The sequence below is a fragment of the Schistocerca piceifrons genome, chromosome X, assembly GCF_021461385.2.
Source record: "Schistocerca piceifrons isolate TAMUIC-IGC-003096 chromosome X, iqSchPice1.1, whole genome shotgun sequence".
NCBI classification, from domain to species: domain Eukaryota; kingdom Metazoa; phylum Arthropoda; class Insecta; order Orthoptera; family Acrididae; genus Schistocerca; species Schistocerca piceifrons.
Genome location: NC_060149.1, coordinates 446,155,828 through 446,171,599, shown reverse-complemented (window position 1 = coordinate 446,171,599; position 15,772 = coordinate 446,155,828). Strand labels below are relative to the sequence as shown.

Sequence of the window (15,772 nt, the reverse complement as noted above, 5' to 3'; positions counted from 1 at the left end):
CCACACAGTGACCTTTCCAGGATGAGGTGCTACTGGTTGATTTGTGTCAGTTTTCCGTTGCCCGTATTTGACAATTCTGTGTATTGACATATCCTGTGAGATGAAATGGAAGTAGGCTTTGTCTGTCAACAAAGTCTTCCACAACCAATCATTGTCCACTTCCATGCAAGCAAGAATTTCTAAAGCAAACGTCTCTTTCTGGCAGGTCAACAGGCAACAACTCGTGCACATGGGTAATTTTGAATGAATAGCAAAGAAGGATGTTTCATAGGATTTTACGCACTGTGCTCGTTTTGTCCAATGTTTGGGCAATTCTCTGTGCACTACACGTTTGTACATAACCACTCGTCTCCTGCATTGCTGTGGTCACTGCTTCCACTGACTTTGAAACAATTCCTTTACTTCATCTACCAGGTTGCACACCAAAGGAACTCGTCTTTTCGAATTTCCGAATCATTTTCTCCAGACTCAAGGCAGTCATCAGACCAACGCCTTTTTTCGAACACTTAAGTGTCCGGAACTTCTGCAGATTATGTGTGTACAGTCGCCATTCTTGTAGACAGCTTTACAAGCACAGCACGATCCTGCATTGAGACAGTGATGGCGAACGTCGCAGACGCAAAAGGAGGAAAAGACGTGTACCCAGCGTGTTTATACCAACTTCAATGGGTCGTGTGCGTGGTGGGTGTTTTCATTTACATATTCTGACACACAGTGCAATCAGTTGATCAGTTTTCATAATACTTTTTTCTTCTGCCATACGTTTTCCTCCTCCTGTGATGATAATCCGTTTCAATTTGACATCATTCTGACCAGTGGTGTTATTTCTACAGCATTTTGGAAGTTTAACTTTAGTTATAATCACCCTGTAGTTGGCAAGGAAGGGATTCGAGATCCAATATTGTGAGAATAACGTGGCAGAGCATTGAAGGGCAAAGCAAGACACCTGGAGTACGTAACATTCTCTCGGAATTATTTAGGTGCTTGGGAGAGCCACCTATGACAAAACTATTCCACCTCAAATGAGAAACAGCTGAAATACCATCAGATTTCAAGAAAAATGTAAAAATTCTGGTTCCAGAGAAAAGTGCAAATACAGCACAATCATTGGTGCAAAATATTGACACTAATTATTTGTGAAAGGTTGGTGGTGGTAGTTTATTTTATTTTCAGTGTTACAAAAATTACCTCTTAATGGTTACATATAAAAATTTATTGCAACTACTTTTTGGGAGATAATTAGGAAGCATTTTGCTTTTTTCTTGTAGGATTGGGCTTTAAACATTTTTGAAGGGTTCCAGTTTGGTTTTCTGTGATAGTTGTGTAAAAGCCATGAACTGCTGTATTGCTTGCCATAGTGTAATGCATTTGATTTTACAGATGTTGGCTGTAAAGTTCACTGGGAACTTCTTTGTGAACCTTCTTGGTGTTTGGGCTGATGTCGGCGGTGGTGGCCCAGCTCGTGCATATCCAGTTGGTGGCCTCTGCTATTACTTATCACCACCAGAAAACATAATGCATATCCTGGAAGATCCTGTACATGCACTGCTGTACATTATTTTCATGCTTGGATCATGTGCATTCTTTTCGAAGACGTGGATTGATGTGTCTGGCTCATCAGCAAAAGATGTAAGTTTATTAAAGCTTAATATGATGTATGTAGTAATAGTATTTCGTAACCATAATTTTGTCTCAACAGTGACCATATATTTTTAATTACTTGGTGAGAAAGAAGATAAAAATGAATTGTTGTTTCGAGGCATCCCTACCTCTCCTCAAAATGGGAGGCCCTCTTAATGTAGGGTCTGCGTGCCTGGCTCTTCCTCCCCTTCCTCCAACTTCTGAGCCAATCCCTCTTTCCTTCCTGTAAAAGGAACATATAATTCAGAAAGTTAGGAATATTATTTTTATTTGAAGTGGGTTGAGATTTACACCTTCTGAATCTAAATTCTGCTGTCTTCCTGACCCTTTATTATTTTAGCAGTATTATCTGATGAAATTTTTATGGCAAATTATTGCTAAATGTGTACTTAGTTCTTCTCCATAGTTGTTGTTGATAATCACTTGTTCAGCCAGGACACTGTCATATTTCAGATTAATTTTTAATCCCATGTTGTTGTGGTCTTCAGTCCTGAGACTGGTTTGATGCAGCTCTCCATGCTACTCTATCCTGTGCAAGCTTTTTCATCTCCCAGTACCTACTGCAACCTACATCCTTCTGAATCTGCTTAGTGTATTCATCGCTTGGTCTACCTCTACGATTTTTACCCTCCACGCTGCCCTCCAATACTAAATTGGTGATCCCTTGATGCCTCAGAACATGTCCTACCAACCGATCCCTTCTTCTGGTCAAGTTGTGCCACAGACTTCTCTTCTCCCCAATCCTATTCAATACTTCCTCATTAGTTATGTGATCTACCCATCTAATCTTCAGCATTCTTCTGTAGCACCACATTTCGAAAGCTTCTATTCTCTTCTTGTCCAAACTACTTATCGTCCATGTTTCACTTCCATACATGGCGACACTCCATACAAATACTTTCAGAAATGACTTCCTGACACTTAAATCAATACTGGATGTTAACAAATTTCTCTTCTTCAGAAACGCTTTCCTTGCCATTGCCAGCCTACATTTTATATCCTCTCTACTTCGACCATCATCAGTTATTTTGCTCCCCAAATAGCAAAACTCCTTTACTACTGTAAGTGCCTCATTTCCTAATCTAATTCCCTCAGCATCACCCGACTTAATTAGACTACATTCCATTATCCTTGTTTTGCTTTTGTTGATGTTCATCTTATATCCTCCTTTCAAGACACTGTCCATTCCATTCAACTGCTCTTCCAAGTCCTTTGCTGTCTCTGACAGAATTACAATGTCATCGGCGAACCTCAAAGTTTTTATTTCTTCTCCATGAATTTTAATACCTACTCTGAATTTTTCTTTTGTTTCCTTTACTGCTTGCTCAATATACAGATTGAACAACATCGGGGAGAGGCTACAACCCTGTCTCACTCCTTTCCCAACCACTGCTTCCCTTTCATGCCCCTCGACTCTTATAACTGCCATCTGGTTTCTGTACAAATTGTAAATAGCCTTTCGCTCCCTGTATTTTACCCCTGCCACCTTTAGAATTTGAAAGAGAGTATTCCAGTCAACATTGTCAAAAGCTTTCTCTAAGTCTACAAATGCTAGAAACGTAGGTTTGCCTTTCCTTAATCTTTCTTCTAAGATAAGTCGTAAGGTCAGTATTGCCTCACGTGTTCCAGTGTTTCTACGGAATCCAAACTGATCTTCCCCGAGGTTGGCTTCTACTAGTTTTTCCATTCGTCTGTAAAGAATTCGTGTTAGTATTTTGCAGCTGTGACTTATTAAGCTGATAGTTCGGTCATTTTCACATCTGTCAACACCTGCTTTCTTTGGGATTGGAATTATTATATTCTTCTTGAAGTCTGAGGGTATTTCGCCTGTTTCATACATCTTGCTCACCAGTTGGTAGAGTTTTGTCAGGACTGGCTCTCCCACGGCCGTCAGTAGTTCCAGTGGAATATTGTCTACTCCGGGGGCCTTGTTTCGACTCAGGTCTTTCAGTGCTCTGTCAAACTCTTCACGCAGTATCATATCTCCCATTTCATCTTCATCTACATCCTCTTCCATTTCCATAATATTGTCCTCAAGTACATCGCCCTTGTATAGACCCTCTATATACTCCTTCCACCTTTCTGCTTTCCCTTCTTTGCTTAGAACTGGGTTTCCATCTGAGCTCTTGATATTCATACAAGTCGTTCTCTTATCTCCAAAGGTCTCTTTAATTTTCCTGTAGGCGGTATCTATCTTACCACTAGTGAGATAGGCCTCTACATCCTTACATTTGTCCTCTAGCCATCCCTGCTTAGCCATTTTGCACTTCCTGTCGATCTCATTTTTGAGACGTTTGTATTCCTTTTTGCCTGTTTCACTTACTGCATTTTTATATTTTCTCCTTTCATCAATTAAATTCAATATTCCTTCTGTTACCCAAGGATTTCTACTAGCCCTCGTCTTTTTACCTACTTGATCCTCTGCTGCCTTCACTACTTCATCCCTCAAAGCTACCCATTCTTCTTCTACTGTATTTATTTCCCCCATTCCTGTCAATTGCTCCCTTATGCTCTCCCTGAATCTCTGTACAACCTCTGGTTCTTTTAGTTTATCCAGGTCCCATCTCCTTAAATTCCCACCTTTTTGCAGTTTCTTCAGTTTTAATCTACAGGTCATAACCAATAGATTGTGGTCAGAGTCCACATCTGCCCCTGGAAATGTCTTACAATTTAAAACCTGGTTCCTAAATCTCTGTCTTACCATTATATAATCTATCTGATACCTTTTAGTATCTCCAGGGTTCTTCCATGTATACAACCTTCTTTCATGATTCTTAAACCAAGTGTTAGTTATGATTATGTTGTGCTCTGTGCAAAATTCGACCAGGCGGCTTCCTCTTTCATTTCTGTCCCCCAATCCATATTCACCTACTATGTTTCCTTCTCTCCCTTTTCCTACACTCGAATTCCAGTCACCCATGACTATTAAATTTTCGTCTCCCTTCACAATCTGAATAATTTCTTTTATTTCATCATACATTTCTTCAATTTCTTCATCGTCTGCAGAGCTAGTTGGCATATAAACTTGTACTACTGTAGTAGGTGTGGGCTTCGTATCTATCTTGGCCACAATAATGCGTTCACTATGCTGTTTGTAGTAGCTTACCCGCATTCCTATTTTCCTATTCATTATTAAACCTACTCCTGCATTACCCCTATTTGATTTTGTGTTTATAACCCTGTAGTCACCTGACCAGAAGTCTTGTTCCTCCTGCCACCGAACTTCACTAATTCCCACTATATCTAACTTCAACCTATCCATTTCCCTTTTTAAATTTTCTAACCTACCTGCCCGATTAAGGGATCTGACATTCCACGCTCCGATCCGTAGAACGCCAGTTTTCTTTCTCCTGATAACGACATCCTCTTGAGTAGTCCCCGCCCGGAGATCCGAATGGGGGACTATTTTACCTCCGGAATATTTTACCCAAGAGGACGCCATCATCATGTAATCATACAGTAAAGCTGCATGCCCTCGGGAAAAATTACGGCTGTAGTTTCCCCTTGCTTTCAGCCATTCGCAGTACCAGCACAGCAAGGCCGTTTTGGTTATTGTTACAAGGCCAGATCAGTCAGTCATCCAGACTGTTGCCCTTGCAACTACTGAAAAGGCTGCTGCCCCTCTTCAGGAACCACACATTTGTCTGGCCTCTCAACAGATACCCCTCCGTTGTGGTTGCACCTACGGTACGGCTATCTGTATCGCTGAGGCACGCAAGCCTCCCCACCAATGGCAAGGTCCATGGTTCATGGGGGGTTTTTAATCCCATAAGCATCCCAATAGTGTTTCTTATTTTTTAAAGAATCTTCTGTACATACAGAAAAATGAACTCCCTGGGCCCATAGCCTGGGTTGTGTGGCATACGTTCCAATTCTAGCCATTGAAAGCTGGCGAAAAGACATTGGTGACATTCACCATGTGAAGTTAATTGTTTTAAAGCAGGAGATTTCAGTTAGTGGACATTTTCAAATGTAATGTTTCAGAATTTACAGGAGAAAAGATGGTGACGCCAGAAGGTGTGAGATGAAAAAGATTAGTGTTTTGATCCTGAAGCCGTGATATCAAAATAAACTTTTAAAATTTATTTTGTGCCAGATGTGTTTGGTAATAGTTTAAAGCTTGTGGTTTTGAGTTCCATCATGACAGGACCAAGAAAAATATCTTTCTTGTGCATAGCAAACAAGAATATAACATGTGCAGCCTATGCATTTCTCATATTCCTCTGTTAGTGTTTAGGGAGCCCAAGGCATAAGATTTCTTGGATCCTAATTTTCATCACAGCTGTGTGAAATATCATGTTGAGCACCTCTAAAAGGATTGCATACAATTCACATTTGTCACTTTGACATCTACCACCCTTGGATCTTCACAGTAGTTCATGTGAGATGACAGACTGGGCCATCATTGTGCATTGTACATCATGTACATTATAACCATGCTTTTACGTTTCCGTAATTAACGTTTTCCCTGTGTTTGACATTTTTTATTACTCCCGTAAAATTTCCTATGTCCACAATGTTAATTTGCACCCGATTTTGCAATTTATGATTTTTTGTGATTTATGCTTTATGTAAAAAATGTTCATGGAGAAAAACTGACATAGTGACGCTCGCATGGTGTTGGCTATCAAGTAGTGTTTACAAACATTATGTGGCAGAGTTTCTCGACACCAGAGCACTCTACATGGTTACTCTGCAAATCATATTTAAGTGCCTGGTAGAGGGTTCTTCGAATAGCGGATTTGAACTGGTAAACGGGTAATAATTGGAACAATTCACACTGTATCTCTTGCTATAGCCAAGCTCTACTCACTGTCGTGGCTGACAGGAGTAACTGATTTGTGTGACTGAAGGTATCGTGACCAATCAGAGACATTTCCAAACTGTCTGTACTGCACATGCACAGTTTAGTGATTGTTGTGATCGTCTTGACACCTTTGTCGAACCATGTTTAGTGTTCTTTGTTGTAGTGCTAGTTAACAACTTCTCACTTTGTGTCACTCAAATGTTTTTGGTTTAAACACAGTGCCAATTCGGTATTTTTTCATGCTCAGCAAAATGTGTTTCAAGAATTTATTCAAATTGTCAAATGGAGTATTTGTGTGTGTGTTTTTTGTGATCTCACACAGTATGAGCGGGGTTTCTACAAAACTCAGGAGGCAGAGTACCTGATAAGCTCAAAGATGACTACAATGCAAGAGCCGCAGCACTGCACATACGCAAACACGACAAACAATGCGTAAAAATTAGTTCTTGGCAACAAGAAAATTTTTTCGAAACACTCGTGCTGGCATGAAAAACTACATAACTGATGCAGTGTTTCGTTATTTAAATAATTAATGACAGCTTCAGGCTTCCAAAAATGTCAATTATGATGTGTGAAATAGAGGCAAACATTTCTACTTCCCAGACAGTTAACAGTTCCCATTAAGTCAGCAGTTTTTATTAGGGAATAAACCTTTATTAGATAAAGATCAGTCTGTGACAAGTATTTTGATGCTTATTATGTACATGTATCATACACAAAGTACAAAAATGCAAGGGGTATCATACACGTAACTTTTACAGCTTAAAATATTGTTTCTCACATTTTATGACACTTTTTAAGTCCCTTGAAAAGTGTAAAAGTGGACTTTCACTGTAATTTTCAAACACGTTCAACAAAATGTATTGCCTCATGATGTTATCATAAACTGACACAGTAGCTCGCAAATGGTACTTGGTATTGTTTGGAATCGGTACAACTACATCCGTATCAGTACTCCGCAAGACACTTGTTGGTGTGTTATGGAGGGTGTTTCTGGTACCACTGACTGATCCCTCGCCTTTCCTGTTCCACTTCCAAACGGTGTGTGGGAAGAATGGTTGTCAGTAAACCTCTGTATTACCTCTAATACTGTAATGTTCATCATTACCATTTCACACGATGTGTGTGGTAGGACATCGTGTGCTAAGACTCATCCCAAAAAGTACACTTTTGAAATTACAGTAGTAAACCTTTCCATGAAGCCCAATGCCTCTCTTGCAGCTTCTGTCAATGGAATTAGTTCAACATCCCTGTACTGAGTAAATGATTACATGACGAAATGTGCCACTCTTCAGTGGATCTTCTCTATCTTCCATCAGTCCAGCCTAGTAAGGGTCAAAGGTTAATGAAAAATGCTAGATAATCAGTTGAAAAAATGCCTTGTAAGCCACTTCTGTGGTTAAGTTACATTTACGCAAGATGCTTCCTGTTAATCTCCGTTTGGCGTCAGATTTTTTATTATTTGTTTTATGTGATCATTCCACTTACGGTCACTCTGGATAGTTGCTCCTAGATATTTTATGGTATATACGATTTGCAGCAGTTTGTCATCAACAATGTAGTTGTACAACAGTGGATTTCTTTCCCTGTGGATGTGCAATATGTTAGATTCATTTTCATTCAGGGTCAGCTGCCGGAGATGGCACCATTCATCAATTTTCCTTAGGTCATTTTGTAAATACTCTCTTCTGGTGTTTCTTCTTTCTTATGGACAACCACATGAACTGTGAATAGTCTGAGTTTCTGACACTGTCTACTAGATTGCTTATCTACATTGTAAACAGTAATGGTACAATCACTCTTCCCTGGGGTACTCCAGAAATTATCTTTATTTGTAGATTTTATTCTGTTAAGAGTGACACATTGAGCTCTGTTTGCAAGGAAGTCCTGAATCCAGTCACAAAACTGATCTGATTCTCAGTGGGCTCATAGTTTTTCCTTTTTTCTTCTTTTCTCCTTTTTCTTTTCCCCCTCACTAGAAAGCAGTTGGGGACAGTGTCAAATCCCTTCCTGAAGTCGAGGAACACTGCATGAACTTAAGAGTAATTATCCACAGCAATATGGGTCTCATCGAGGAACGGAGTGACCTGAGTTCAGCAAGATTTATGTTTGCAGAATCCATGTTGATTTTAATAGAGGAGATTTTAAGTCTTCAAAAATGTCATAGTTCTTGAGCATAAAACACAGTCCATAATTGTACAACAGATCGACGTCAACAATATAGACTTGCAATTATGTGCATATATGCTATGACCCTTCTTGAAATCGGGAATGACCTTAGATATTTTTCCAGTTGTTAGGTACCTTACTCCTGCAAACTACAATAAACTGCTGCTAGAAGGGTAGCAAGTTCTTTCGCATAATCTTTGTAGGATCTTACAGGTATCTTATCTGATGCTGATGCCTCTCCTCTATTAAGCAATTGTAGATGCTTTCCTATGCCAAGATCAGTTATCTCAGTATCTGTCATTTTGCTGTTCGTGTGATAATTCAGAGGAGGGTGAAACAATTTTGGAAGACTGACAAGGAGAGGATACCAACTTGTCATCGCCGAATTCATCCAAATTCATGGTACATGGTAGGGTGTGGTGAGACAAGAACGTGGCCCAAACTGGAAACTCCAGATGGCGAAACATTTAGGAAATAAAAGGAATTTTGATACAGATCTATCACAATGTTCACCATATCAATTGTCCCTCTGACAGTGTGTTTAGGAAGCGGTGTTTGGCTCAGTGGTAAGACATCGGATTTTGCATTGAAAGGGTTGCAGGTTCGACTCTGCCAGGTGGCAAATATTTTTGTGCTCCTTGGCAATGTGTACACTACTGACATCACAAATAACTGCAACATCATATAGGTTATTTTATTAATCTATATAAGCACGAGAAGTATAGGTACAGGATGAAATGCAGGATTGCAAACATTTAAAAAGAGATTGTAGTTAATGCGTACATGGGAACATCGTGTATGCAAATCGATAGATCCGTATCAAAATTCCTTTTATTTCCTTAACACTTGGCCATCTGGAGTTTCCACTTGGGGCACTTTTTCACCATGCCCTACATGTACCATGAATTTGGACAAATTCAGCAATGACGAGTAGGCGTCCTCTCCTTGCGACTTAAATATTTTGGCCTTATCTCGGCTATCGTCTGTTTCAGTGCCTCTATGGTCTGTGGGTGTGAATAGATGATTTTGACTTGCTTACTGATTTCATGTAAGATCAAGCATCCTAGGGTTTCTAGTTAGATTGGTTGACAATACTTTAATTTCAAAGTAAAAATGCTTCTGTAATAGATCTCCTTAGTCTCATTTCTGCTTTCTTCAGGTTTCGTTTCTATACTAGGTTTTGACTTCCAAATCTATGGAGCAGCTCTGTTTAGGTACCAGTATTCTAACATAGTTTTTAAATCACTGTGTCTTTCACACCTTTCTTAACATTCCTTGTAATACGTGTAGTCACAATTGGGCATCACAGCCTTACGGTCACTGATACCTTCTTCAGTGTTAACTGATTCAATAGGTTCAGGTCTGTCTGTAGGTAGGAGTTCTGAGAAGTTTGTTCCTCAAGTTTATTTTCTAATTATCTGCTCAAAGTAATTTTAGAATAAAAACATTCAGAATAATGTCACACAAATGACTGTCTCTGGTAGCAGTTCTGATGTCATGAGTCTCCCTCTCTATACCTATCAAGTTGAAGTATTACAAAGGCATGATCAGGGAAGTCAGTTCTCTCTAAAATATTCTACCACTACAGTCCTCGGCCCATGCAGTCTATAAAAGCATCTGATTACCATTTTTGACTGATGTTTGATGCTTAACTGCACCCAGATAAATTCATATTCAGAATCCATGATAAAATCGCTAGATATTACCGAATTTCAGACAGCAGTAAATATGCTGCCACCATTGGTGACTAGCCTGTCCTAACAATAACTATTCGAATCTGTATGTTTGACTCGTGCCAAAGTCAGTACAGAAATGTCTGTAATCCGTAACTGTTGGCAATGTACAGTGTGTGTTTCTTTTCATTGTTATATATACATATATGCTAATAACTCTTTGTGGGCAGCCCTCATAGTTTTTTTGTTTGTAAGTTGTGGGCAAGATAGTGAAGTAGTACAAGAAGTGTGTCATGGAATGTATTTTATTCATTCCTCTCTCTCTCTCTCTCTCTCTCTCTCTCTCTCTCTCTCTCTCTCTCTCTCTCTCTCTCTCTCCCCCCCCCCCCCCCCCCTTTTCTTCTTCCTTTTTTTCCTCCATGTTTGGGTAGTTTATTGTTTGTCACTATATTCCTTTCTATGTTAGATTTTCGGTGGTGTATTTAATAATACTGAAGATCATTTGTAATGAAAGGCCACATTTCCTATAGGTGGCAGCACTAACTAGACGACTGTCCCCAACAAAAGTGGCTACATATTCGACCACAGAATGTTCAGGTGCAGTATTGTAGATAGGGTTCAAATCTAATGGGTATGTGCTGAGATATTCGACAGTAGTGGAAGTGTTCAAATATTTAGCAACCATTTGTCAACCGCAGAACATAGAGTATTGTGAGCGTTAAAGGGTTAAGTAGGTCAGTTCAAAGATACGAGGAAGGCAGTGACCTGCCTCCTCCAGTACAGCCATGCCATGTAAAGCACTGTGGAGTTTATACTACCTCACAGTTCACGACACCTGTACCAACTTTCCAGACACGCTATACAGTATCCTTAGAGAGATGAACTAAAAAACGAGAACTATGGTGGCTGGCATAATAATTTTGTCAGTAATTCAATGCCTTTCCATAATTTGTGTGTTCAGGCAGTACATACTTGCACCAAGTGTTTCCCCTGAAAATTTCTCGGTGTTTGCTACATGCTTTTAGAGATATTGCAGTGGTGTTGAGAGATAATCGTTCAAGAAAAATTGGAAATAGTACCATAGCAATCCCACTGGCTATATACCATTGCATAGTTTCATTTGTGTCCCTTTTCGCACTTTCCCCTGAATTGTTCTCTCTTACCTACTTAAACATGTACTTGAACTAAGAATATTTCCTATCTTGCAGGTGGCAAAGCAACTTAAAGAGCAACAAATGGTAATGCGTGGACATCGTGACAACTCCATGATTAGAGAGTTGAACCGTTACATACCAACTGCTGCAGCCTTCGGTGGTCTGTGCATAGGAGCACTTTCTGTTCTAGCTGACTTCTTGGGTGCTATTGGTTCTGGTACTGGTATCCTCCTTGCTGTAACAATCATATACCAGTATTTTGAAATATTTGTGAAAGAACAGAGTGACATGGGCAGCATGAGTACACTATTATTCTAAGACCATTTTCACCATACGTACAGGATGAAGTTGTTCCATCACAGCAGTGTCTGCTGTTAGTTGAGTAGCTGTTGTGAATCATCAGAAACATAGTTAAATGCATGATAAGTGTTTTCTTTTGTTGTAGCTGTACCAGACTATTTCCCACTATATTCTGTATGGAATTCAATGTCACATCGTAATGCAGAACTATTTGGAGGTTTCTTATTGTTTTAAATGTCATAGACATCAGTGTTCCTGATTATTTATTGTTTTTGGGGCTGTAACTGCACTGCAAGAGACAATTGGTGACACAATGTGCACATGTATAACCTGAAACAATAGCCTGTTGACACTTCTCTGCTCTGTATGTCAATAGTGTGACATGAAGATCGCCACCAATAAAAGCAGATGATAAAGATGCCACAAATATCAAAGTTTGAATTTATCACACCACTTTAACATTACTCAAATGTTCTCAACTGTGATTGAAATGCAGGAAGAATTGTGTCCTATCTCTGATTGTAATTATTGGGCACTTCCTTTCCCTGTAACCCAAACTTAAGATAGATCTCTTGAAAGTTATTTACCTAAGGATTATAATGTTTTTTATGTTTTTGGCACACATTACCAAGGCTCTTGGTAATAGCATTAGGAATACCTGCAAGGTTTTTTTCCTGTGACACCATCTTTTATAAATCTGTCTGCGCAGTAAATTAATAAAGGTTTGACATTTTCATTCATCTCAGAAATTGATAAAAGTAATTTGTGTCAAATTTGCTGTGAAAAAGTTGGACTTGACAATGACATAATTGTGACAAAGAAAAGATTGAATGTTACATCTGCTTCAAAATCTGGTCATATCAGTGTGTGTTAAGTTCTCAGATTTCCTGACATGTCATCAGAATTTTCACAAAAACTATTTGTGAATGAATTGTTTTAGGTTAAAATAATGACATAATTGTCACAGCATAATGCTTCTTAGTTATCTGAAAGAAGTCTGGGTGGAATAGCAATAGAGTGGTTTAAGAACTGCACAAAAGATAAACCCCTCTGAATCACATTCATAATAAAATCACATAGCATTAATTTAGTTACATTGGACAGGTTACATAACTTTGTTGATGTTATAGCATTTATAAGTTTTTGTTAAAAAAATAAAGAAAGATTAAAAAAAGTGTGTGTGTGTGTGTGTGTGTGTGTGTGTGTGTGTGTGTGTGTGTGTGACAGAGAGAGAGAGAGAGAGAGAGAGAGAGAGAGAGAGAGAGAGAAGTAATTTTGTATTGTATGTCCCTTAATAATGAGTGAACTTGGTCTTTGTGGTTTGATTTGCAAGGGTACACAGTTTTTTTTTTTAAACAAACCGTGAAATCTTTCCATGTATACGTGACTGTCAATGTGTTATTTGGTTACTTTGCTGACTTGATATATTTACTTGGTGTAGTCACAAACCGTTTAATGATCATGTGTAATACTCACAGGTGTACAAATAGTTTCTTGATTACTATTGCATTCATAGTAAATCATTTCTTTCGAAAATGGGACTGATTCAAAGTCAATGACAGCAGATGATTTTGCACGAAGAATCATTTGTACACCCAAAACATTCTCACCCACCAGAGTAAAGCATTATCAGAGTTTTGCTACTGCCGTTTAAATTTTCTGGTGTGGTTTTGGTACTGCTACTTCTTTGAGAATCTTATTAGGGAATGAAAATACGAAAGCAAAAGTTGACATAATAAAAACAACCAATATTGTTGTGTGGTCACTTAAGTCATTCACCATAGTGAATGGCATTAATTACAATATGTGTAGTGGAAAATACTAAAATTTACCAACAAATATTGAGAGTAAAGCTGTTATGACTGCACGTGGAGGTATATTATTCAGAGTAACACAGTGGCTTGTGAAAATAATGGTAATGCATTCTTCTTCCATGCTACATTTAATAGTACACGCAGCTTGATTGTGTACCACCACCTGTTAGTACTGTGGTGGTTGGATGGATACATTCTTGTCTCTGGTTGTAGGTTTTTTTGTGGTGTTAAAAATGTTGCAGCTCATATTGTGCTGCTGTCTAGCTCTTAAGTTGACACAAGCATTCATGATCGATTGCCAGGAAACGTTTTTAAACAAACATGTTTCAGTATTGCATGTGCAATGTGTAAAATTCCATTATAATTTCATTGGATAAGTGTCTTAATATATTTGATTACCTTTCAAGATTTGATTACTTAGTGATGAATGTAGCAAGACAACCTAATGTAATGATATATAACTTGGTGATCTCTTGTAACTTCCTTTCCTCTTTGGTGACACACACACTTAAAACTGTAAACAGTGTAAGGTTTGTTTGGCATACTATAAGGAATTATTTTTTTTTAAAAGAAAGAAATCACTTGAACTCTTGTATTTGACATGTTCAAGCATATTGATAATGGTAGGGATGTAAATTAATATTTCACCAAATTACCTGTTTATTTTGTTAATTATTTATAGTATACAGACTAATAACGAAAAAGTTCCCTGCACACTGGGTGTTTGTTTTATATTTTGCAGATGTAATGTAATTGTAATTACGTAAGTAGGAAAAATTGTGTAGCTCTGTTATATTTTCAGAATCAGACTTTCTGTATCAAATAGTGTATTTGCACTTCCTTTGTATATCCTTTCCTGTATTTTGTGTGGTATAGATGGTATTTCTTTCAAAAAATTAGTTTTTTGAAGTGTGTGTGTGTGTGTGTGTGTGTGTGTGTGTGTGTGTGTGTGTGTGTGTGTGTGTGCATGCATCACCTAGGATTTAAAGAGAACTCTTAAAATAGGAAGAGCAGTAACATTTCATTATATTAAAACATTAGAAATTCCCCACAAAGAAGTCAGTGAAAATATTTTGTTTCCTTTGGTGTATACTTGCCTGGATGACTGTAGCACAAGAATTTACGTAACAAATTAAATTGTAACAAAAGATTGTGGATCACCATTACATGACTATGTCAAAAAAGAACACATGCTACATCAAAATGCAGGAACTGTGACCTGAAAAAAACATTGTAATTTGACATAATATAGATGAGGGCGTGAGTATTAGGGTAGGCCAAGGATAGAGCTCTGAAAAGAGGATTGCAGTGTGTGGGAACTGTTCATGAAATTGATGTTATTAGAATACTGTGTAAGTATATAAAATATGAGTGTGAATTATTTCCAAAACAACAGTTTAGTGATAGGAGCGGCAAAAATCATCCGGTTCACTTACATTGCAGACATTGTTGATGAACTATGTCACACTGTTTATTACCACCCCACCTCCACCACCAGTCCTAAGTGAGTGTGTCTTTGGTTTAATTACTTCAGTGTTACCAGTATCAAATTGACTGTGCGACTGAGTCATTACATGCCATTTAGGAATACGATAAACAAATTCCCTTATTCAGTGTGTTTGTGTGTTTCCCTGTTAGTCTTCCAAATAAATAACCCACACCGCTTTGACGTATTTGTAATGAACATCATAATTGTAAAAGACTTTTAGTTATTGTCATAAGTCAATGCAGTTCTGGTGAACTGACTTAAACTGATTTAATAAGAAAGACTTTGATTGCAAAAGTTAGAATTGGTGTGAATTGATGAGAATGTTATACATTACTCTTGTGATAAATCTTATAAATGTAAGATGGTTTTGGGTAGCAATGTGATGGATAATACTGGTTGAGACTTGTAAAGTTTGTATTGTGAAATGACACTAAAGTGATTGTGTCCTGAACAAAACTTTCTTCTTTAATTTGTTTGTGAACTTCCTTATCCTAACCTCCTGTTTTGTCCTATTTTTTTCTGAGACTACTTGAGAATGTAATCAGTAAACACTAAACTGTAAATTCTATTCTGTAACTGATGTAAGTTGCTTGCAAAAGTCAAAGGTCCTGGGTTCAAGTCCCTGTCTGGCACTGTTTCAATCTGCAAGGAATTCTGAAGTGTCCATAAATTCACTAACTTCTTTGGACAAATTTGTTCATGGAAATCGAAGTTTTGTTGAAATT

At 38.2% G+C, this 15,772-nt stretch overlaps 1 protein-coding gene across 1 annotated transcript in view; it reads left to right on the top strand.

Annotated features, from left to right (window-relative positions):
• Window positions 1–15,503, top strand: part of LOC124723230 (protein transport protein Sec61 subunit alpha) — a 47,138-nt gene extending 31,635 nt beyond the window's left edge. The window contains exons 8-9 of the mRNA XM_047248420.1: window positions 1,381–1,629; window positions 11,499–15,503. Of these exons, the coding sequence (XP_047104376.1) occupies window positions 1,381–1,629; window positions 11,499–11,762 (513 nt within the window). The 3' untranslated portion in view covers window positions 11,763–15,503. The remainder of the gene's footprint in view (window positions 1–1,380; window positions 1,630–11,498) is intronic.
• The last annotated feature ends 269 nt before the right edge of the window (window positions 15,504–15,772 follow it).